The sequence below is a fragment of the Pararge aegeria genome, chromosome 19, assembly GCF_905163445.1.
Source record: "Pararge aegeria chromosome 19, ilParAegt1.1, whole genome shotgun sequence".
Lineage (NCBI taxonomy): Eukaryota > Metazoa > Arthropoda > Insecta > Lepidoptera > Nymphalidae > Pararge > Pararge aegeria.
Genome location: NC_053198.1, coordinates 7,461,389 through 7,487,522, shown reverse-complemented (window position 1 = coordinate 7,487,522; position 26,134 = coordinate 7,461,389). Strand labels below are relative to the sequence as shown.

Here is a 26,134-nt window from a genome sequence, read left to right as displayed (position 1 = left end):
TACATGCAGGCACCGGAGGACAGTAGTCAGCATCGCAAGCTACGTCCACAAGAGCACAGGCTCGTCCAGCGGAGCACGTCACTCCAGCACAAGGATCACGGCATTTACACGTTGGACAACGGCCAGCACCAAGCTCAAACCCGTAGTCACATCCCATGCGACATGTTAGCTCCAAACATGACAGTTCTGATCGTACCCTGAAAGTAGAGTGAGTAAGGATTCCAACTTTATAGTGGCAAATAAATCATCAAACTCAGTCTGATGTCAAACTGCTGGGTGTTTTTTATATGACAGAGGGACTAAGAGTTTAGTTCGTTTCTCCAATTCAAGTTGGTGGACTTTCGAAAATCATCAGGACCGATGGCTTGCCGAGGAACGAGGTTTTATATCGCGCAACGTCGTTGGTCAGTACAAAAATATTGTAAATTGTTTAAATCATATCGTCAAATTAATAATCATTAGTTAGTAGGACAGGGAAACAATAATGGCCAAATTATAGTAACAGTTTTTTTTTTACTTACTTTTCACAATCCAAAGAAGAGGTATTATTAGTTTTCGTATCGGGTATCTCTGTGCCGAAGGAATCGACACACCAACATTGTCCATGAGCACACTGCTGCGGTGCAAAAGAGCCATCTGGTTTGCACGTTGGAGCCGGAAGTGCCAACTTCATACCGTCTACTGTGCCTTCCATTTTCTCATCGAAATCACGAAGATATTCGCACACTGAAATGACGAAATAGTTTTGATACTTTGGACTGTGGGTTTACCTTGGAAGGGACGTATGTTTATTGGTTGTTAAGGTTTTTCCATTATGATGTTGATATACACCTTATGCACCGAACATTTCATCCCAGTCAACAAATGACGGTTTTTTCGTTCAGTAATAAAGATTCGAGAGAACGGGAGCCCAGTATAACTCTTCCGTCCTTTTATAAAGACGACAAATCATGATTAGAATTTTACCACTTCGTACTTTGCGGATAGAGAGTGGCCATTGAGGGGATTTTAGTGGGAAGAAATCTTTCAAAAAGATAAATACTTACTTGTAGGTGGATCATCAACCCGATCGGTCTGCAGACGCATTTTTGCAGCATCTACGCACACGGGTCCGCAACTGTCGGTAGAACAGCACACGAGACCTTCGTCACAAACACCTTCCGTGCAACTGATTGTCGAGTTAACACTGCAAACTGCATCTACTTCAGGTCCGCAGGATTCGAAGTTAATCTTAGAATACGAAAAGAAGCATATTGAGTATTTCAACAGTGGCTAGTAAATATATTAAGTATTTTTGTAATTTTATGTAGAACAGAACACAAATTCTTTGCATCTTGCCAAGAGCGTAGGCTGGTGAAGTGGCAAAATTTTCATTTTACTTTCACGTATTCTATACTAAACTAGGAAGGAGAGAAGAGAATCATACTTCTAAAACCTCCGATTCTGTGGAGTTATACATGAAGTTAGGATCTGGACAGCAGACAGCTCCGCCGCTGCGACGCGCAGTTGAACACAGATGCCCGCTGGGGCAGTCCTGGATTGTTCCACAAGCAATGACCGAGCCTTCCTCATCAGTGGCTGGTGCGCCTTCTTCGCATGGATTATCGTAGGAGATTTTTGGTCGACCTATTATAAGAGAAAATTGTGTTATAGCTCTTTATCATTACCTAAATATGTAATGGTAAACGTGTATTAATATGGTAACGAAAAATAATAAAGCATTAGATATAAGTTTAACACAAGGTCGATATATTTAAAAACTTAGGATAATCGTTACGTACTTGTGTACCTAACGATTATAGGAGATTATTATTGTTTTGTAACAAGGGTCTTACTTACATAGCTTAAAGCAGTATTATTAAAAACGTCAGTAACTATGGCATACCTTTCCTATCCTAAAAATAAGTATAAATAAATAACACTGCTTTAGACGATTTAGTATTGGGTTCAAGATGTTTTAAAATACTGAGAATGTGATTTAAGAACTCATGCTGTTGTGAATATCGTAACTGATTATTTTGTATATTTTGTACTTGTACCTATTGCTTTATATATGTAATCTAGATTTGGCCTTATTTTACTAATAAGATAAAACCTTAACAAAAATTGTTTGTAACGCTATTGGATTACTAATAAATAAATAAATAAATAAGAACTAAAGGCATGTACTTACACACAGGATATCCAGTGCACAGTTCGCCTGAGCAATCAGAATCGCGTACTCGAACACATTCCTCTCCATCAGCACATGGGAAACCAGCACAAGGGTCATCGCATTCGCAAGTTGGGCACCCATCACTGCCGGTCTTGTAACCGTATTCACAGACTCCAGCGCAGAGTGCTCTGGCACAGGAGCTTAGACTGCGTCCACCGGATCTTGCAGGACGAGGAGTTGGAGAGCAGCGTACTACATCTGACGGACCCATCGAACCACGAAGTTTATTGCCATCTGTATCTACGCACCTAAATAATATATCAATAGTACAGTAAGTACTTGACTGTCTGAGCCGGATAAAAATAAATTAAAGAACAACTATTATTGGAAGAATAAAGCAAAGCTGACGTAACGGAATAAAAAAAAATATTTCAACAAAACGAGACCGTTATTTGCTATTCAAGCTGACAGTTCCTTAATACTTTTCTCATATTTTCGATGAAACAATAAACCCAATATTTACGATAATGCTGATGCGCGCTAGTGAGTCGTCTCAGTATTTTCTATTTTAAAAATTAATGTGCACTTGCCTTTAACATAATGAATATCGCGTTGAGCATATATGTAAACAAATCTAGTGTGTACTTAAAAAAACATTGCTGTTACAAAACTCTTCAGCAATTTATATAATTGTCATGTCGGAAATTTCGTGTTAAGTGTAACGTTTTGAACCGAAAAGAGGGTTTTTTTTAAAATAATGATGCTATTATGCTACTTTTATTTATGTAACAACGAAACGTTTAGCTTACCAACACACGAGTCCATTCCTGGAGCATTGCTTCGATATGAAGGACCCGTCAGAGGTACACTGTGGCACATAGCCTCTTCCTTCCTTTTCACTGACTACTAATAACTCTGCCAACATCTTCTGCTGGGTACACATGGTGACATTGTGCGGTAGTGTACAGTGTTTACCACATTCACCACCGTCACAGCATTTCTGCATAGAAGGACACTCCAAATCGTGAGCACAAGGCGTGCCACAATCAAGGTCTGATGGTGAAGTTGATTGTGCGGGACAGGTACCGGCTTTCTGTAACTCTAGTGATGCGGGACAACACACTCCGTAGTCGTTTCCTGAAACATAGTCAGCATTTTTATAGATTGCGAGTATGTAGTAATAAACATTATAGAATTAGGCCCAAATCTTTAATTTGCTTGCTTTGCTATTAAAAATACAATCACGGATGATTTTTTTTTCCAATACAAATTGCATGTGCATCTAGCGGAACTGGTACAATTCATATTTTAATCCCAAAATTTATGTCTACAAATGTGTCTTAAGTACTCTTTTATAACAACAATAAGCGATAAGTTAAGATGAAGACAACAGCACGCCGCGCTTACTTTCAAATTCTAAAATAATAAGCACTTTGCAAACTCGGAAACTGATGAAAGAACATACAAATAAATGTAGATAGTCAAAGTCATTAACTTTCCCTCGTCAGGGAAAAATCTATCTAGTACCTCTTAGCAGTTCCATAATCAGGAAGTCAATTTATTTCACTTTAATAATGAAATTAAAATAACATGGTAATTACAATTAAATAAATTTGCTGGAAAGCGTTCAAATTTGTAAGGAAGATTACATCATCGTTTGTTTTCAGATTCAGATTAACATAACTTTACTTTGATTAATTATTAAGATATCTGCTACATTGTAAGTATACATCTACTTGATACGGAAAATAAAAAATTATAAATTGTATCAAACTAACACTGTCTGCAATTATAATTTTATGACGCGATTTCTTTAAAAGTACAAGAGAGAACAATGGTCAATCGAACAATAAATATACACAGCCATACCTGACTCAACCAAACATCTATAAAGCGGTGGACAGTTTGGTTTTCCTGGGTCCGTGCCACATAAGACAGGCCGACTAGTTTCTGATATCAAGAGTGGTTCTCCGACTGGGCAAATATTTTGTAGACTACGCCCTCTTTTACCTGAAATCATAGGAAACGTTGTTCAACTGACGAGAAACTTTGTTCCATAATAATAATCGATTACTGATGTGTGTACATCATTAAAAATGCTAATAAAATCAGGCAGCTACTAAAGTTTTAAATCTGGTAATTCTGTACGCAGAATAGCTATCGGGATGTCTCGCCATCTTCATCGCACGATCGAAGACACTTCACGTAAAGTAAGGTGAGGTCTCACCTTCCTTAATACATTCTCTATAGGCCCTACACTTATCCCTTAGCTGTTGCTACAATAGTTAAATAATAATTCAAAAATAATCAAACGTCACACAAAAAAGAGATTGATATTTTTTTTATATGAAGAATATAACTTACATGTTGGTACAGGCGGACACGGTGGCCTTAAGCATGGAGTCTGCTCCAATTGGCAAGACAGTTGCCCGGGACAGGTAACGCTCGAACAGGGATCCCTGCATTTGCACAATGGACAGCCACGGTTGTCCAACTCAAATCCGAGCGGACACAACATTCGGCAAGTATGAGCTGCACACGGTGCTGAATTTGTGCAGTTGACTAGACCAGCTGCAGGTGCTCTGGTGCCGGGAACCTGCGAAATAGTAGTCAGCACATGTTATCTTGAACCAGTATAATTCACTATTTTATGTGCACAAACAAACTTTATAATTTCTTCCTCTTCTCACGACTTCTTGTACGACCTTGATAACATAACGGATACATTTCTTATTGTGTTTACTCCAAATAGTGAGAAAGTCATATCTTCATTGGATAACAATGAATTATAATCATTCAAAATCTTCAATAGTAAACCTCTTGATGCACTACTTAACTATTCACACTTATTCAGACAATTGCCGAATTGGCTATGCTTTTTGAATTTTTTGACTTAAGATCCCCTAGCTGCGCTAAGTTCTGCATTTATGATTTTTACATACTGTCACATTTAAAGTAACCAAAAGCAAAAAATATTTATATATACTTAACCTATATAAAATATTAGATTAGTGGTTATAATTTACCTCAAACCCTGCTGCATCGACACACCAGCATGTGCTAACAATCTCATTGTCACACTGAATTTCCTCGAACTCCCCATCAGAGACTTTACACCTGGGTGATCGTAATGACCGAATGTAACCACGTCCACTCCGTGTGTTTTCCGCTGCAAGGGCCCTTGATATTCGCTCTGATGATAACTTTATGTTCTCGCAACCTGATCAGAGTAAAAGATGCCATTTAATCAATAAATAAGACGAGTACTGACAGTTTTTTAATGAATACCCCTATATTGTTAGTGCTCGAGGCACGTTTTCAAGAGCACATAGAACCCGCAATTCAGGTCATTAAAATATTTAATAGATAATAATCAGTATCCTTTCCTACAGTTTTTCACTTAATTTATAGCAGCAGCATGTTTCGAAGCCTAAGTTTGAGTAGAAATCTTTGCACGGCCAGCAGTTCGAGTAGAGATATTTGAACCCATTTCCATTTAGCCACTGTTTTTTACTGTAGAATTGAAGACATCGAAGCAATCTTTCCCCTGTTGAACATTGCAGCAATATCTGCAATACTTTGTTTTTGTTCGTACCAGTGTAAAGTGGTTCAACACAAGTTCTTCCACATGAAGTGTTGCAGCATATCTGCTCGCCACAGTCGTCGTCTTCGTGGCAGGGTGTCGCTCGCGGAGGACATGCTCCGTCTTCGGCGGGACATCGTCCTCTGAGCTCGGCGCTTGCTGTGCAGAAAAATTAAGGATTTTATCATTTTTTTTTATAAAACTAAGTTTTTTATTTGTTAACTAATTTCGGCATAGACTACACTGACCTCGATACAATATGATGTTTGGCGATGGACGTATGAAACTTTGTATCCCGGCACAGCAGAGTAATTAAACTGAAGTCTCTCGATGGAAGGAAGGTCCGTGCCCAATTGTGCGACATTAATAGGATGATGATGATAAATTTCGCTATCCGAAATGCCGCCCCTGAAAACTGTCAAACTGAGGCGCAAGCTACGCACTTGACAAAAAGGGTAGATTCGTAGGGCAATATTTATATATAAATACCTTGTTGTATGAACAATAGGCACACGCAGAGCAGCACCGCCCTCACCGTTCGCATCGCCATCGTAGCATCACACGATCTTCCTCTGTAACAAAGAGAAGAAAACGGTTAAGGTCATTGTTTCGATAGCAAATAACTAAAATTTTAGTGCATGTTTGTGATTTCGATGTAATTGCCCCTTATAAGGTTTTTAAACTCATTTAGGCGAACGCATGTCAAACACGATTTTATGTTTGTTTCTGGGACACCCATCGCTAATTAGGTAAGAAGTTATTGTTAAACCTACTGAGCTAAACGGGGAAAAAATCTGCGCAGTCGAGTTTAATTATTATAATTGGTAGGCACAATACGTTTGCTCAATAGATATGTGTAATTATAATTAAACCGCAGTACATGGCCTTGAGACTACTGCATTTGGTCGGAAGACCCGTCAATCATATTAAATGACTCACGTTCAGACTCAAAGTGAATTTTAAATATGGAGACCGTTTTTGGAAAGTTGCATGCAATGTTGAAAACGACAGTTTTTCCTCTTAGCATCCCATCCAAAATGAATCAATTACCGTAGACCGATGCAGGCGATTAAATCGGCACCGGAATATAAACTAATGCTGGCGGACTGCCAAATCGGCTCTAGTCTCCAAAGCCATCATAAGTAGGTCTAGGTACTTTAATGGCTATAAGTAAGTACAGGTACACAACATTCATTTACTTGTTAAAAAATTTAATTTTTATTGATGACAATTTAGCCAACCAAGCTACATTATTTAAGGAAAGATTATAACCCTATTATTATATGTTTTTATAAGTTTGACGTGTCTATGCGTGCGTGTGTGTGTCTGTGGGTATGATGAAATGATTTTGAACTGATTTTTTTTGTTTGAATGGTGAATTAGAAAATCGGTCCAAGATGGCCGCTGCCTCAAATAGCGGATATTATATTTTTAACTCCGTGAATATCGGTATCAAATAAAGGGGCTTGTAGAATACTTTACAGACTTCCAATCCAAGATGGCCGCCAACACAATATTGCGAGTTATATTTATTAATCAAAAACTTTTTCCTAAAGGGAAAAGATTCTTCATTGAAATACGTGGAGACAAACATAGGTACCATACCTGATACCTCTCTCTTGACTCTATTTGATTTGATATAGACCAATAGACAAAAAAGGAGTAACTTTTCAAAATTAAGTATTAATAAATTAGGTTTCAGGAGTTTGTTACCACTACTAGTTAGCGATTAACTGCATCCTTATCTGCTGGTAGGTGATGATGCAGTCTAAAATGATAACGGGCTAACCTGGGAAAGGTTCCCAGTAACTTCTTTCTAATTTACTTTGTAGATTTGAGTCTGTGCCATCCGTTTAGATGATATTATTAATGTAGGTATAATCCAGCCAAACTGATATTAGCTAGATTGCGCCAGTGATTTCATTAATTACCCTACATCGTAATTCGTAACGTTGAGCGGCCTCGTGCCACTTTGATTGCGAAGACGGTTCGCACCGCGCCACAACTATAGTTAAATAAATATAAATAAATAAATATAATACGACAATACACACATCGCCACCTAGCCCCAAAGTAAGCGTAGCTTGTGTTATGGGTACTAAGATGACTGATGAATATTTTTATGAATAATGTACATAAATACTTAGAATATACATATAAACACCCAGACACTGAAAAACATTCATGCTCATCACACAAACATTTTCCAGTTGTGGGAATCGAACCCACGGCCTTGGACTCAGAAAGCAGGGTTCCTGCAAACTGCGCCAATCGGCCGTCATAGTTGTACTGTTTGTTTTGTGTGTGAATAGCTAATGCTGTTACCAGTAGCTGCCTTTAAACATAAGTGTAAAGGACCTGGCCCAGCACTTATGCCAAGGGGTATCTTGTGTCTACTTCAGATTATATGTTCAGATACTTATGTCTCTGGTGGCTACTTCAGAGACTCGGCTGCGCTTGTCAACTGCAGTGTATATATATGTACTAGCTGTTGCCCGCGACTTCGTCTGCGTTTGATTTTGTTTTTAAAGTATTCAGTATCGCTAAGCCTTAAATGAGCATAGTTGTATATATATATATATGACTGTCAATTAATTATAGACAAATAATTTGCATTAAAATAAAATTGTGACTTTACTTAAAAATTTAAGCTATCCTATCTCTTAAGTTGGACCAGACTGCTCACGGTGTGCCAATTTAATTTAAAATCGGTTCAGTAGTTTAGGAGTCCATCGCGGACAAACATCGTGACAGGAGATTTATATATATTAAGATATATGTATATATTGTTGCAGAAGTTTTATTATATTCAAACAGTAAAAAGGCTCAGAGTCACTCAGCTGGCGATGGAGAGAGATGCTTGAAATATCTCTACGTGACATAGTTAGTAATGAAGAAGAACCAGAGTTATTGACATAGCTCAAAGAGTTGTGGGTCTAAAGTGGCAACGGGTGTGGCTCGGAGGAACGGTGGAAGTTGGGGTCCCAACGTGCTAGAATGGCGACCTCGCAGCGGTAAACGCAGCGTTAGTAGACCCCCGATGCGGTGGACCGATGACATCAAGTGAGTCTCAGGAAGGTGCTGGACCAAAATAGTCAAAATAGTTCAAGCTTGGAAGTCCATTGGTTGACATGATAATGACAGTAAAGAATAGAGTAGGTATGTACCCAATTACAAAACGCTTCAATCCATTACATAAATGTATTTATTCGCTACTTCACAGGCACAATTGTTCGAATTCCAACGGGAAGAGATAATGACTAGGTAGGCTGTACTTAGGATTTGTTAAATAGGTACAGTTAGTATAGTTTGCGTAGGTAGGTATCCAATTACAATTCACGTATGTGGGCATAAGATTACGTTATAATAAGCTGCGTCCTTAAATTCAATTCTAGCATAATATATTCCAATACATAATTACGTTTCTCGGAACCACTCCATTGTTTGCTCATCAATATAGGTAGATACATAACCGAATATATTAAAAGCTTGAATATTACGTAATGTTAAGCCAAGCATTGTCATCATGTTAATTTAATCTCGTCTCGCTTTCTCCTTTTAATGCTAAACAATAATCTCATACCCATTGACATTTATATTACTGTTGAAGGACCGGGCGGATAGCAATTGGTAATGTCACCCCATAAATCTTAGGCTTAAGATTATTTATTTCATCTCGTTATGCAGAAGAAGGACGTAACCGCCGAGGAGAAAAACGTCACGGATTCAAAGTAAGTATAAGTATTGCATAGAGTAATAATCGGACTAAGTTTTCTTTAATAAAATACGCGTTGACAACCATAACAAAAGCTGTGTTTACGTTTAAGGTCAAATAAGGTTACGGGGAAGACGCTGCATTTAATCTTTTCCTGCCCCGCGTTGATGCATGAAGTCAGCAACCTTTTGGGGAAATATATAATACAACCAGAAGATGCTAAACTTCTTCAAGCAAACTGCTGTTACTCCAGCTGGTGGCAACCAATACTTGCTAGGAGATCTAAACAGCGGCGTCCTAATAGATCGCTACCGGTTGAAATTACACCAAAGACTAGACGAACCGGAGCCGCAAGCAGAAGAAGAAGCATAGTCACGCCATAGGTACTGTCAATGGAAAAAGGAATCATTTTTCTAAAATAGTGATGGTTAAGGAGTAAGGTGTCCTTTCTTATGATTTCTCTATACTCATAAGGGACTATAACGGAGAATGGGCAGTAGCTTGCTCTGTGCTAATACTACCCTCCTCTGCTACCACCAACCCTTCTGCCCAGCATGGTGATTATGGGAAAACCCTCCCATTGGGAGAGGCCTTTAGTCAAGCAGTGGACTGTTATATGCTATTGATTGATTTGATATTCATTGTATAATGAACTGTATTAAAAGAACTCTGAGAATTGTAAATAAGTAACAACAACGTGCTGATTTGACACACCCAAAAGCCAAAAAAAGCAAAAGAAAAAAGAAGAAGTAAGTTGTTTCATTTTTGATGTTTACATTCTCTTTTGGTTCTGTTTTATGTAAAGAAAACTTTAGCTACTACTATACATTGAAATACTATACAATTCGCATTTCCATTATAAGTAATAAAATAAACTAAAAATAAAGTTGGGTAATTCTGGTTAAAACAGTGTAGTCGAAAAATGAGGCAAAACGTTATTATTATTTATTATTTATGTACCATAAATTGTGACTGTAAACATAAGATACATCCTTACATGAAGTGTACAAAGGAAACTTTGGGATCGACACAACTTTACATACATATCTATCACTATATCTACGTACGAAAATATGCCCGTTACTCGATTGTAATATCAAGGAGTACCTACTTAGTGAAGGTGAGTGTCCCAGGGGAGACCTTTGAACTTCGCTGGCAGAATAGCTATATGTTGGCGATGAGTACTTTGTCTACAAAGATTTGTCGGGATAATTCCTATTAAGCTTAGACAACAGATCAGTATTCAAAATTATTTAGGGAGAGCTTAAAATAATAAAGTAGGAAGCTACAAATGACTGACTGTAAAAGTGGCATGAACTATTTTGGGTAATCAGTCTAGATCTGCGACGATATGATGCCAATGCCAAGTCATAAACCAAGTGATAGTTCTTACTTTTTATTCCCAGTGGCAGCGGTAGTCCCGCAATACACAGCTCTAGCAGTGATTACATTAACGGCGAAGTAGGGGGCTACTGGATGCTATAGCTCTCCGCTAGAGTTTCTCCTGCTAGCATAAAGACCTCTACTATGTGGACAATCAACGTTCTTCTTCTATAACCACGGTCTTCTACCGAATAAGACCGTGTCGTGGTGTTTGGACGCCAATCGGGTAAAAAATGCTGAAGTAAGTTGATAAATTATGTAACCGAACTTGTTAACAGGCCGTTGAATTACCTACTTTTAAAAAACGCACTGAACTGAGAACTTCCTTTCTGTAAGGTTATTTAAGTGTTCGGAAACGCTTCGGTATGATGCAAGTTTTTAAAGTGAGTGAACTCTAGCGTAGTGACGAGTTCAAGTACCTACCTACCTCGTGACGCAATGACGTTAGCGTGCTGTGTTCCGAGTGAAAGGCGTGACGTGGCAAGTCTTACGATGCAACTTTCTTTCCAAATATTGGGTAGGAACCATACCCTTGTGACTTGGGTGATTATATTATGGCAAATTGTTTTATTTTTCTTAACAAAAATGAGACAATCAGCAGGTTATGGAACTATGCTTGTAGTAGGTTTTCTGTTTGGTCAATTCAGAAATGTTTGTTGGTCACATCTTTTTTATTTTTAATACCAGGCAAAACCAGACTTGACTGGACATTCTGGAATTGTTTATTCATTTTTGTTCAGTTCTGAGGAAAATGGCAACGATAACGCACAATCTATTGACAATAAAGTTAAAACATATGTGTGGAGTATAAAACTGCTAAAGAACCGCAATACATGATACAATTTTCGTAAAGACATCAAGATCCATTGAAAAACACATATCATGATACGTTTTTTTTATGCTTTGTATAAGAGTTATATTCCTACGTGCCAGTAACCCGTATTCATTTTTATTAGAACACAGAAAATAAAGGCGGAATACAGCCAAGGTGAAGACCGCTTACAAAAGCTTTATAAAATCAGAATATTCATCTTTACCGTTTGTATCAAGAAAACTTTGAGTTTTTATTAAAACCTAACAAATTTTCAAAATAATTTTTCCCAGTTTGCACTTCGAGTAAATTATTCGTTGTTATTTGTGGCTATTTGAAATATGACGACATAGGTAAGTATCTACCAACCTATTTTTACATTTTCTTTGTATAGTAAGTATTGCAGGTATTAAATTATAACACTCCACATATATGTTTTAACTTTTTTGTCAATAGATTGTGCGTTATCGTTGCCATTTTCCTCAGAACTGAACAAAATAGAATAAACATTTCCAGAATGTCCAGTCAAGTCTGGTCCAGTCAGGCCTGGTATTAAAAATAAAAAGTTTTGACAAACAAAAAATTATAAACAAATATTTAGTTAAACTCATGGATTAATGAACATGTTTTTGTGAAAATTTCAAGCCTAAGTAAACGTAATAAAAATATAAAAATGAGCTAACATATGTTTTTAAATCATCCGCATACTGTATTTATAAGATTGTTTTGGATAACCTATCTCTAGAGTTCTTTTAAAACCTACATCTCAGGGAAGCGAACATAGATATAATAAAATTTATTCTATTCTATTCTATTAGATCTGTACATCGCAGTACTTTTCCTTGTGGCCCTGCAAAGTTATGTTATTTTTATGATTTTCCACTTAACATCTGCTTGTCCATCATTACTTTACATAAAAAAACTGCCAATAGAAGTGAAAACTAAATGTAAATGCAGATATACAAGGTAGGTAAACATATATCCCCTTATAAGCGTGTGGTGACTATGGTTTTCGCTATTTATTCACCAAAAATTTACTATATTTACACAGTATGCATATACAGCTGATGAGAAGCGTTTAATGACGATGACGCGAGTCCCATGAATTTTATCCAAAAAATGCATAACACGCCTAATGAAGTTTTCACTTTGAAAAACCGAATTGGTCTGGTATTTGGCAAAGAACTTTGAAAGTGAAAATGGGTCTAATAAATAAACACGTCATTTGCAGTTGAATTAGAAAGTGAAGTGAACCGCTACACTTTTATGGAATACAAAACGAATGTGACACGCTCCTAAATGGCCAGTAAACAGTTTCACTGCACGTTGCGTGAAGTCAACGGAAGCAAGATCACTGACCTTTGACAAAACAAAGTTATAAATGTACTTTTATTGCTCTTTCTTGACAGCAAACTTGCTTTAGTCTATCAGACTTCACTCTTAAGTTTGGAAGTATATAGTCTCAATATTGTATCATCATTTATTTTCATTATAAATGTTGTCAATAACTGTGCGCCTGTTATAAAGAGAGCAACATTTCACAGGGCATGCAAAGAGCACGTCCTGCAATATGCCACTCTGTGTACCTTTAATTACACCGGCAACCGCATCCTTCAGAACAGCATAGCAACAATGCTGCTTAGCGGGAGAAACAAGCATGGCGATAGTAGGTTAGTAGGTACTTCCCCGGACGAGCTCTGTCACTAAAAGCTCTACTATACTAAAACCTATATCCCTAATCGGGATTTATATTCAGAAAATATAAATCCCACTTATAATACCATAACTCTAAACACTGTACCATGAGGCTGTGAAACGAGACGAGAGGGGGATACGTCTTAGAACACGTATGTTTGGTGCCCCCTTAAGGTGTCGCTCGTAACAGTAACCCGATTTGCCTCCTTTAGATCCAGGACTGTATTTAAACAAACTGTCCCCAAGCTCCAGTAACTTTAATTGACTAAGGTATTGAATCACCCTTTCCTAAGCTTAGCTATTTTAACAATGGATCTACTATCCAAGGATGGCATTGGATAAACCGAGATAAGTGGGACTTCAGTTTACTTTCTATCCTACGATACGATTATATAAAAGCTTTTTTCTTTAAATTATAGCGTAGGAAAATCCTTAGTCTTAGTAACCATACCACAAGCGATCCCCAATGTGGGGCTAGATGGCGATGTATGTATTGTCGTAGTATATTTGTATATTTATTTGGAAATGTGGGGGTAAAAGAAAACTGGTATTAGGTTTTACTTACTTTGGAGAATAATTCTAGGAGAGTGCCTCAAGAGCCATACAGGTTTTATTGATGGCGACCTGTAGTAGGAGGTCACGGATTCGTTCGAAATTTACCATAATTATTTTTTATTTTCGCTGCTTTGGTCGCAGCGGTAGGCAGTAACCATCCCACCGGCAAATCCGTGCCGAGAGTTCCGGAACGATGCAGCTTAGTAACGTATATGGATTTCATATATCTGCCGTACCCCTAACAGGTTTACCCATTACCATCTTATGACTGCATCATCACTTATCACCAGAAGAGATTGCAGTCAAGGGCTATCTTGTAGTGGAATAATATAAATACAAACACCCAGGATATTACCCAGTTCCCAATTCATAAAATTATAATTTTATCGTGAGTGGAGTCGTGCTCTTTAAACATTAAAGACCTCAAAATTAATAACATAGACTTGGGATGTTCGTTGTAGCGAAAAGTTTTCAAAGTGCCAAAGTTTACGTTGGACGGTGGAACCCAGTAAGGTTTGAAGTAAACTTTAAGGGCCTTGGAAATAAACGTGGAATAACCATAGTTATGCAGTGTTTTGTCACTCTTCCACTGAAAGCATCTTTCTAATGTCAGAGCGTGACAAACCCCTGAATAACTGTTAGAAAGTTATTCCGCGTTTATTTTTAAGGCCCTAAAAGCTTTCTTCATGGTTATTTAACCAACCTACTTACCTACAAAAATAGAAATATTATATATTTCTATTTTTGTAGGTAAGTAGGTTAGGCAGGAAAATTGCATAAAACGGTAAAAATCCTCCTCCTATACGAGTGATGTATCAATTTTAGAGTAAGCAGTGCTTTTGCGCATGTATGAAGTGAACGCCAGTTACGTATAAAATTCTGCGCCAGGAAGGTTGCCTGAATGGTGGGCGAAGGACGTTTATTCTTAAAAGGACGGTGGTGGTAAGCCGATTCCTTAGTTCCAGGCTTGTACTGATTTTTTTTACACATAGGTATCTAAAACAAAACTAACTGCTTGTACTGAAATTCCTTCTATGTTATGCTCTGATTATTCTTTTAAAATAAAATATAACTTTAAGTAGGTAAGTAGGTAATATCTATGAAGTGTGTAATGGATCTAGTATGTAGTAAATAAAATAGTCATATTAGTAACGCTCGCTGGATATCAGGCTCTCGCCTTCAATTTAAGTACGGATTTGAAAAGATCAAATCCATCTTTATGTTTTTTTATTGTTTAATGGTGGTAACTTATACCACGGAGTAAGAAACATACAGAGGTCCGAATAAGTGTTCGAGATAAAGAAATGTGTTTTTATTGTATAACTAGCGGACCCCAGCGCCACCCGTCTGGCTTATTTGTGAATCTAAACCATTCAGGGTGCCACCCAAACGCATACCAAAAAAATCCGCCGCCGTGTAGGAGGAATTCAGTGACATACACACGCACACAATAAATCTATATATATATATATATATATATATATATAAGAAATTTATGTTAGTTACACCATTTATAACTCAAGAATGGCTTGACCAATTTTTATGATATTAGATTTTTTGGATTCCTCTTAGACCGGAATAGGATAAAATATAACATTAATAAAAATAAAAAATGATTCGCGGTACGTAGTTCGCCGGGACAGCTAGTATATATATATAAAGACGATGGTAACTTACACCACGGAGTTGGAATTGTCGTACAGCGGTCTGACGATATGTTCGAGATAGAGCCGTAAGTTTATGAAAGCGTCCTTACCTACTGGCCTCAGAAGTAAGAAATCTATACACTTTCGCCATCTAGGTGATGTCGGTATTTAGCATTTACGATATAAGATTAAGGGTGTCGAAATACTATAAATAAATATAAATATACTACAAAAATACACAAATCGCCATCTAGCCCCAAAGTAAGCGTAGCTTGTGTTATGGGTACTAAGATGACTCATGAATATTTTTATGAATAATATACATAAATACTTAAAATATACATTTAAACACCCAGACAAAATATAAACTTAAAAATATCTGTAGAACTAGAAGTCGCGGACAACAGCTAGTAATATTATATTTACATAAACCATCAAAGTTTTCGAGATGTAGAACTACAAACTCATACTTGGGATACAGGCTTATCGCACGTGCCGCGAGCGACGTGAAAAGTCAAAGACAAGTTACTTTGATGATAACTTTCTTTACTAAGTATCTTGGTGGAGATAAAAGAAGGTTTAACTTAGGTTAGTATTATTTCATGGTCTATATAATAAAATATGCCTTTCCTTTTTTATTCTACAAGACATGCTATTGACATATATTCGAAAGGATGGTAGCACTTCTTCTTTAACATAAGAGCTCTTGACGGTGTAGACCTTTCTAATCTTCTCTATCACTTTTTAACCTATTTATGAATCCCCGACCCAAACTTTATTTTACTTGTCCCACAAAATCCATACCCGGTCATTCTCTTCCCCTCCATTTTTTTCTCAATTATATTTGGGAAGTCAAAGTCAAAAATATCTATATTCAAGTAGGCTCATAGCCTAGCACTTTTGATGCGTACATAAGAATTACACGGTAGTGAGATGAAGATGACTGAAGCTACGAGGGTTCCATACGCGTCCTGGTCTAAGAAGATGCCCACAACAAAATAAAAAATCGAGTAATAACCGACAAGCGCAGATCCAATAATATTTTAATCCACAATAATGGCATTGTTGAAGCGGATACTTTCTCCCTGACTCATGCGACATACCGCTCGAGTGAAACCCGTACGTTTAGAGAGTTTGCATTCGTCGCGACCATTTTTATTAAGAACTGCAAAAGGGTAAATGCTTATAACTTTATATCTTATATCTTTAAGCAAGCAATTCTTGTATATATATATATAATCAATATATAATTGGAATCTCGGAATCGGCTCCAACGATTTTCATGAAATATAGTATACAGGGGGTTTCGGGGGCGATAAATCGATCTAGCTAGGATTCATTTATATTGGAATCTCGGAATCATTTATATTGGGCATACGATTATTTTTTTATGTCGACTCATTCGCGGACGAAGTCGCGCGGATCCGCTAGTAACTACTATTAGAGATTAGAGATTATAGTACTATTCGATTGCCCACGACTTCGTCCGCGTACATCACCTGATAAATAAATTTATCCATACAAACTTTTATACGACTTACCGCGTCGTATCGCCCGCTCTTAGGCTGGTCCTATAAGGGTCGTACCATAATATTTAATGTTAATCAAGATTTTTCAGATTCGATTGATAGTTCCAGAGATAATCGCGTTTAGACATTACAAACTTTAGCTTTATAATACGAAAAATTCTTTGTCTATTTCATTAGAAATGCAAACATGTATTGTACCATTTAGTAAGCATTATATTTAACGAGACCAACAATTAACAAAAAAATAGCATTATTATACCAAGTAATTAAAAAAAAATTGTATGATCAAGCTTAAATACTATTTGTAGTTTTCGCGTCAATTCAGATATACAACAAAAATATGCGATTACGGATAACTTTGTAACTCGACATGCTGAATACATCTTAACCAATTGTTAAGATGAAATTACATTAAACAGTTACATAATATACACGGTGACTTTTATTCGTCTTCCAACAGTGACCCAATCTGTCCATTCTGGTAAATAATGACAAACAAAAGGTTAAGGTAGTTAAGGTTAAGTTATGGATATAAACCAAATGATTAGTTTGTGTGTATATCCTATATCTAGTACAAGCGGAGTGGTGCGGCGGCGGTATGAATCAATTGCGGTGGTTTTATGCAGCAGAAAATCAATTTTGAGGGTAAATCTTTGATTAGCTGTTTCGTCTATATACGAAAAAAAATATGTTGTAGTTATTATAAGTATTTATCACTAATGTAGTACACGAGATACATTAAATGCGCTGTTGATGGTAAAAAATACTTAACTATAGCTGTATCTATTACGAGGCGACCGATTTAGATGAAACGCAAAAGCAAGTCAAATCACAGTGAAATTAGTTTACCTCTCCGGCGTGCAGAAAAAGCATATTTACATATTATGTAAATTCAAGTATAAAAAAATATTTTGTTAGCCGCCTACGTGATATTTATAATATAAAATATTGGATAATAAATCGTCCCACGCACCCTTTCTGGTTTCTACGCCCCGCAGCTTATAAAGCTCTTTGTACCATTTAAATTCTAATATCTTTCAATTTATTATATAAGTAGATGGTTTTGTACTAATTAATATTAATGGATAATACCATTTATTTCTGACGCGGTAATAAATTGAGCATTAGAGACTGTTTATAACTTCTTATAAATTAGATATTTTAGATAGTTGGTATACTTTTTTTCTATATAAAGAAAGTAATTACTTTGTTTGCTTTTATAAAGACCTGTGACTTATCAATCGTCGACCTGTGACGTGTTATAAATCTAATGGCTACGCACATCATAGCGACTCGGAACCGACTCGACGCCTATTGAAGCATTGAAATGCAAGCTTTACACAGTCTGTTTGATGTGTTTTTTTACATTTATCTGCAAGTTAGCAAATTACTGCAAACTCACCTGGATTAGAGTGGAGTGTTAGATGGTGGTTCATCAAAATTATCATCATCACTTCAACCGATTGGAGTCCACTGCTGAACCTATGGTCTTTTGTAGGGAGTTCCAAAATCCACGGTCCTGGGCCGCTTGTTTCCAGCGGCTCCACAGGACTCCCCCTTTCACAGCAGGGGTGTATGGGGGAGATTAGTACCAGTCAGCCTCCCCAACCGTAAACACCATGGCTGTATAGCCATTCTTTGTCCAGCTGGTCCAAAATCAACTGATCTGATGCTGATATCACTAACCCGCATGCCAAGCGTAGTGATTATTGGCATAACTTTGCAATGGGACGTTAAGGTGGTGGTTGGTGACAGCTAAATCAAGTTAAGCCAATTTTTTTTAACTGTACGACATTAATTACGAAGATTATTGTAAACAGATGTGGTAAAATGCGCCATACAACGGTATGTTCGCGGGCCTTTAGAATATTAATACTCTATCTTATATCTTTAAACGAGCAATTCTTGTATATACGAGTATATAATTGGATTCTTGGAATCTCTAGGCTCCTATGATTTCATGAAATTTAGTATACAGGGGTGTTTTGGGGCGATAAATCGATCTAGCTAGTATTCATTTTTAGAAAATGTCATTTTATTCGTGTTTTCCGGTAATAACCGATTTGGTGCAGACGAAGTTGCACGGGTCAGCTAGTGAGTAAATAAAATAAATAATCGACTTAAATAACTTTTTGTGACGATAAGCAGCTCCTAATATCTGACCTAATACAGTTGGTACCACCCCTCCTGTTCCCGAGGGTGTCGTATGAGTCGACTTAGAGAATACAACGGGGCGGAACGGGCCTTGATATGTGCTATTGAAGACGATGATAATCTATACTTATAATAAAACTGTAACTGGAATTTTTTCTGAAAAATGCGTAAGTTTGTGAGGATGGATGTATGTATGTATCTCAACAACTTACTAACTTAGTATACCACGTAAAATAATAGAAGGTACATAGCTAGCCACGATGATTATAATGTTAGCATCAGATCTATTCTAGCTTCTCGATTAACTCATACGCGGACGAAGTCGCGAGGGTCCGGTAGTCTGGCTAGTAATTATCTGGAAAATGCGCCGCTGAACAACACATATTTATGTAAGACTCTTCCCAAAGTTTTCATATAGTCTGACTATTAGACTGGCGATATTGCATTGCTCGGTTATTCAATGCTTACATATTCCTCAGTTGTTTGTACAAACAATATCTTGATCTCGTGCGCGACGTGACTCGGTTTCATTGCGGTAAGAGCGGTAAACAAAAGTTACGGCCAACGGTCCTGATTGCGCCCCTGAGCTTTTATGAATGTAGATACCTGCCTGCGTCGTTATTCGTTTACATACAATGCAGTGAACTTACCAATATTATACTGTATTATTTTATCGACATGGTCTTTAAAAACTTCCAGAGATGGAAACACTGACTCGTAATAAAATTTAATAAAATACAATTCATGTTGATTGTAGCCCTCCTGCTTAATTTCATATCCTTTGGTAGGTTTCCTGGTAAAAATAGTTTTAAGCGATAAGGCAGACTATTGTACCTGTCTTTGCTTTCAACTATGTGTGTTATTACGTTATACACCATACGTGTATAATAAAGTGTATCTCCATTTAATTTCATTGTACCAAATCATGGACTTCCTAAAAGTAATGCCTCCTTATATCCAACAATTTAAATAAAACGTTGAGGACAGTGATTTTAAACGCCGCCGCTGAACTGCGTCACACTCTCTATGGAATTGATTCTGAATTCTCTCTGGTCTGGTCTAGTGCTAGACTTTGACCATGGAAGAGAATAAAATTAACATAGAAAATAAAATTTTGAAAAAGACGAGCTTCCAAGCGATTAAGCTTTATGGTAAGATGGCGCGTAAAAACTGATTACTTATAATCGGACTCTGAGGACGACGATGAAGAAATTAGTACAAAATACACTATTTTTTTTTTTTATAAATAGCGGGAAAACGAGCAAGTGGGTCACCTGATGTTAAGTGATCACCGCCGCCCATTAACATCTGCAACACCAGAGGAGCCACCGATGCGTTGCCGGCTAAACTTCACTAATGCCCATTTTCACTAACGTGGAACAAGGCAACGCATTAATAAGCAACTCCTCATCTAAGGAGATTCCTAGGCATACCTCAACCGTTCACCAATACGAATCACCAAGAGTTGGTGAAACTTTATTTTTCCATAGACATAAATCGTAAATCACCGATGATTAAACTAGGTTTATTGAAAACGGGCATAAACCTGTTTCAAAACTACTTCATAAGCTCTACTTATAAACAATAAAATTCCGTCTTGTAGTTACTCTACCACCAATTCTACTGAAAAGAATGCGGATTCTACTGAAAATAAGCTAGCAAGAAAAGCAGCAGTTTTTCTAAACAAATTTTAAAACTGGTATAGTGATAAACGACTAAAACATCGTGAGGTATCTTTGCATCGTTCGAGTCCATGTAAGACTGCGGTGCATCGTTAATGCAGTCGTATTTATATCAAAATACCCACCAACTCAATATCTGGCAAATATGAATTTATAGTTATTAAAAGTTTAATTATAATAATAAAGTGGGTAACACTTTATAAATTTACTGTAACAATAGTCTTCTTTACTCCATACTATCTTGAAGGTCACACCGTCACAGTAGGTAAAGCAGTGCCCTTGAAAATAAATAAAGCCAAAATTAGTTGAGTCAAAGCAACTATAGTCCCAAAGAGTCCGAACTCTTTGTGGGTAAAATTTCTTCTGAGATGCCAATAGCGGTGGAACGAGGTCGAGTGTTGCGGCAAAGAAGGTGTTACTCTTGAGTAGTGCTCGTCTGGAGTACCGAGCTGCATACGAGAAAGCCCACTTTACCGAGAAAATCCCAAGTGGGAAAATACCGAATAAAAACTTAAACTCGTATTTTATTATTTTTATGAAAATGTAAAATACATGCTGTGGTTTTATGAGTAAGAGGTTCCTGCAGGGAAAATTTGGGAATTTATAATTTCAGATTTTTTTCTGGTCTGGTATGGTGCGAGGCTTTGCACAGACAAAGACTTGCCGCAAAACGATTTAGCGGTCACGATGTCGTGTAAAAACCAATTGAGCTATGGATTTAATCTGGCTTAGTAAAACCCTAGCAGATTAACCAGGTGGAGTTGTAGTTAAGGGCTAACTTGATTGTACTTAATTGTTTGTATTTTAATAAATGTCGCGAAGAAAATGTATGAACTCTCTTAAAAAATGTATGGCGCCCAAGACATAGAAAGACAGATAGACAAAAATGAAAATAATTACAGTTTTGGCTCCAGTATCGATTATAGAAGGTACTCTAGAAAAAAATTGAAAAAAAATCTTCAAAAACAGAATACGACACATTACATAATGCTCTAGACTGCTAGAGCAAGAAAAGAAAAGAGCAATCCTCTTTCACTGCTCAAACTTTCAAGGTAATTTGGCACCTTAATTATTTGCTTTATCTTATAAGCTCAGATAGATTAGTCTCAAATATCTTCGCTAAAGACGTGAGGTCAATGGGACTGGTTGTTCGTCGCGAAAATACAGACAGATTTGCTTTTATTTTTACCATAACTTATCTGTTCCATTAAATTTTTTTTTTTTAATCCTCTACAGTTTAGCCCTTTGATTGCAATCTCATCTGGCGATACATAAGTGATGATGCAGTCTAAGATGTAAGCGTACTAACCTGTTAGTAACATGGAAGTTATATTAAAACAGTACCCTTAACCGGTTTCTAAATGGCATCATACTGGAACGCTAAACGGTACGTCTTGGTTCGTACGGTGGTAAGAAGCCACGGCCGAAGCCTCCCACTAGATCATACCAGAGAAAATTCTCAAATTAGAATTTCCAAATTGTCCCAATTGCCAGGAATAAAACTTGTCAGCTAATAATTAAATTAACTTAGCTTAGCGTAGCGAGCGTATCTATATATATTATGTATAGGTACGCTCGCTACGCTAAGCTATAAATATATATGTAGTGAAGAGTCAGCAACCAATTATAGAAATAGCTTGGTAGAAACCAAACCCCATTTAGAGCACATAGCGGGAAAAGCTTGTCATACGAATTAGGTGCATTCATTTTACTCGTGCATCCGTAAGACTGGGCGAACATTAGCTAGTCGTGCCTCTGAAACTTGATTGATTTTGATATGATGATGATCAAGAGGTTGATTTTCAATCATCGTCATATCAAAATCAACCCGTTACCGGCCCAATAAAGGGAACAGGTCTCCTCCTCTCCTTCTGCCGCAACGAAAAGGGGTTAGGGCGTTTGAGAACATTGTGAAGATCAGGCATGCAGGTTTCCTCAGGATGTTTTGCTTCACCGTTGAAGCTAGTGTGCTGTTGCCTTCGTTAAAACAGACAGATATTTTATGTCGTACTTACTTATGGCCGGCTTACTCTATGGCTTCAGGTGAAAAACTCAACAGTATACGTCTGACTTACATTGATATCTACCTTACGGAGCGTAAACTGACCGCAAGCGGATGCGTCTGGGAAAATAGCTAGTTACACCTGGCAACACCGATATAGTGTTACCTGATGCCTCTAATTCGTGTTTACTAAAGAAATAATGTGTGGAATAGTTATACACGACTTCTTTTCGTCTAACAACGGCCACCCAGTCTATGATATGTACACCACAGATATGAATTATATTTGTTTGTTTTTAGTTTATTTACTTTATTAAGTTAACTTACTCTAAGATCTCATTGACATGTTTTTGTGTAGCGTGTACTTTAATAATAATAATAATTTTCAGGCAATAGTCCCATGGAAAAGAATTGTTTTATATCACAATAATATAATTTTAGGCACAGTAAGAAACACCCTGTTTATTGCTGGACCGTAGGGAGTTTGGGGAGTTTGGTTTGCCAGAGTTTAGGGTTAAGTATTTAAGATTATATGTGTGCCGTGTGGTGACGGCAGATCATAATACATTTGTCACCACCCCTCTTCTTCCCGCGGGTGTGGTACGAGGCGACTAAAGGAATATAACGGAGAGTATTCAGCAGCGTTCTCTGTGCTACTATTACCATCTACTGAGATCACCAATCCGCTGCCCAGCGTGGGGATAATGGGCAAATCCTCCAGTTGGGAGAGGCCTTTAGTCCAGCAGTGGACTGTAATAGGATAATGATGATGATGATGATGATTATTTGAGATCGCGGTAACACACTGGCTACTCAAAACGATTTAAAAATTATCCCACTATGAATCGCTCACGTTTCCTATTCGTTAAGTTAGGTTTAAAGACATTAATTTTTTTTGACGGCCGAGTGGTGCAGTGGGCAGTGACCCTTCTTTCTGAGTCCAAGGCCGTGGGTTCGATTCCCGCAACTGGAAAATGTTTGTGTGATGAACATGAATGTTTTTCAGTGTCTGGGTGTTTATCTGTATATTATAAGTATTTGTGTGTATTATATAAAAATATGCAGCTGTCATCTTAGTACTCATAACTCAAGCTATGCTTGCTTTGGGGCTAGATGGCGATGTGTGCATTGTCTTAGTATATTTATTTATTTATTCTCAAAAGAAACAGTTTCACTTATTGAGAAATTAAAAGTGGTAATATATTATCTAGTTTAGTGTGATACAAAAACAAAACAAACACGAAAATACAAAAGATGGCGCGTTTATAAAACATTTAAACAATGCTTTTTTAACTTGTTTTTAAATGATTTAAAAGATTTCTCGCAAAAGATCTCTTTGGGTAGACTATTGAACTTGAATTTCAATAAAATAAACAAAAGTGAAAAAATCATTTGAACTTACGTTTTGCTTCGTTGCTACTTGATGAACTACACGAAAAAGGGTTCAGAAAAATCCGGTGTTGCAAAAACATCTGTGACTTGCGATACAGTAAACGGTAATAAGAGAGCTGGTAATTCTTATATTACGAAACGCAATATTTGCGTTTAAAAAAGAGAAGGCTTTATAACAATGAAATGGTGATTTCAAATGTTAGGGTTCAAACGCGATGCCGTAAGCGAACCTAAATATAGATTTAAATCCTTTCTCAAAGGAGTGACGTGGGACGCGACAGATTCCGAGAAATTCATTTTAGGAAAATAAACGACGGTGAAAAACCATTTTTCATACAGCACCTACGCGTTAACCTGTTATTCCATTGAAAGCTGAGACAAAGAATTCACGCCTGTTACACCATAGCGACAATGTAGAACGGAGAAGGGAGTTAATAAACGTATGAAAAAAGTCGATGTCACTTACAATAAACGTGTCCACCAATCTGTACTGGGCTTGCGTGGACTACGGCCTTAACCCATTCTCACTGTGGGAAGAGACCCATGCCTTGTGGCGAGCCCGAATGGGGTGATAAGATTATGATAGCTTTTTTGAAGAAACTCCAGGTTCTAAAAAATTTAATCGGTTGTTCTCTTTTATTTTGCTGGATATGCTCTTTTTAACCGAGTTCAAAAAGGAGGAGGTTCTCAATTCGGCGGAACCTCTTTTTTTTCATGCATGTTACCCGATTACTCGAAGACGCCTGAGCCAATTTGAAATATTTTTTGTTTTTGTTTTAAAGGACATACCTTTCCAAGTGGTCCCATTTAAATCTTATCGAAATCGGTCGAGCTATTTTAAAAAAATTAACAATAATATAACCCTAAGTAGCAATTTTTTTTTGCTTTTTAGTTCCTGGGTGTATGATGAAGTAGGTTTTTTTTAATTTTAGAATATTTTTTGTAAGTCGGTTGATAATAGCTTTTTCGTCATACACACGTGACGGGCTATTTTATTAAGTTATATTGTCTTGTTATTTATTCTTTAATGAATTTACTGACGCAGCAAATGATAAGAATTAACATGATACGTTATCGATTATGCAATTTGTAAGAACCTTTGCTTAGAATATAACGAGGTAGCACATGACTGAGGTATTGTCGTTCAATCGCCGTTCATGATTCAGCTTCCCCAGACTCCGCTTTACAGAGTGTGACCTACATATATCTTGTATTCGAATGGTTTTATCTTTTACATCTATTTTATTGAGTAGTACGTGTAAGTAGATTCACTTAATCAACTGGTCTCTGACAAAATAGTTTTTCTCGCATTACCGTTACAATGGCGTCATATTAACCTGGAATCAGAACTCAGGTGGCATTTCACAACCATCCGACCATGTGCACTGATTGCTACAATGCTAAAAATAGGCCTCCACTCTCGTAGAAGGGAGGTTAAGAGCTTTGTTCACATACGCTACTTATATCCGGCTGTCCTTATTTTACGTTGGATTAATTTGATAAGCACAGCTGTAATTATATAGCCGTAGTAGTAGTTTATAGTGGGATTACAAACGGTATTAATTGGGCGATTCGATAACGCGTATAAGTAGATATAAATGCTGATTGCGTGCGTGCACCGAGCCGCGACCCACCTAGTTACGGGGTACCGTGGTAACGGACCGGTCCACAGTTGCACTAAGAGATTAGGTCCAAGATAAGGCTGAAAGCGGAAAATTAGTTAAAGAAATTATCATATTATTTGACGGCCGATTGATGCAGTGGGCAGCGACCCTGCGTTCTGAATCCAAGACCGTCAGCTTGTGTCTCACAACTAAAAAATGTTTGTGTCA

At 37.2% G+C, this 26,134-nt stretch overlaps 1 protein-coding gene across 2 annotated transcripts in view; it reads right to left on the bottom strand.

The window, feature by feature from the left end:
- Window positions 1-26,134, bottom strand: part of LOC120632128 (kielin/chordin-like protein) — a 69,394-nt gene that overhangs the window by 10,443 nt on the left and 32,817 nt on the right. For both annotated transcript variants that reach the window (XM_039901932.1, XM_039901933.1), the window contains exons 2-12: window positions 6,228-6,310; window positions 5,751-5,897; window positions 5,182-5,375; window positions 4,520-4,751; window positions 4,025-4,165; window positions 2,965-3,292; window positions 2,174-2,463; window positions 1,427-1,626; window positions 1,047-1,230; window positions 522-726; window positions 4-197 (exon numbers count right to left, since the gene is read on the bottom strand). In XM_039901932.1, the coding sequence (XP_039757866.1) occupies window positions 4-197; window positions 522-726; window positions 1,047-1,230; window positions 1,427-1,626; window positions 2,174-2,463; window positions 2,965-3,292; window positions 4,025-4,165; window positions 4,520-4,751; window positions 5,182-5,375; window positions 5,751-5,897; window positions 6,228-6,288 (2,176 nt within the window). In that variant the 5' untranslated portion in view covers window positions 6,289-6,310. The remainder of the gene's footprint in view (window positions 1-3; window positions 198-521; window positions 727-1,046; window positions 1,231-1,426; window positions 1,627-2,173; window positions 2,464-2,964; window positions 3,293-4,024; window positions 4,166-4,519; window positions 4,752-5,181; window positions 5,376-5,750; window positions 5,898-6,227; window positions 6,311-26,134) is intronic.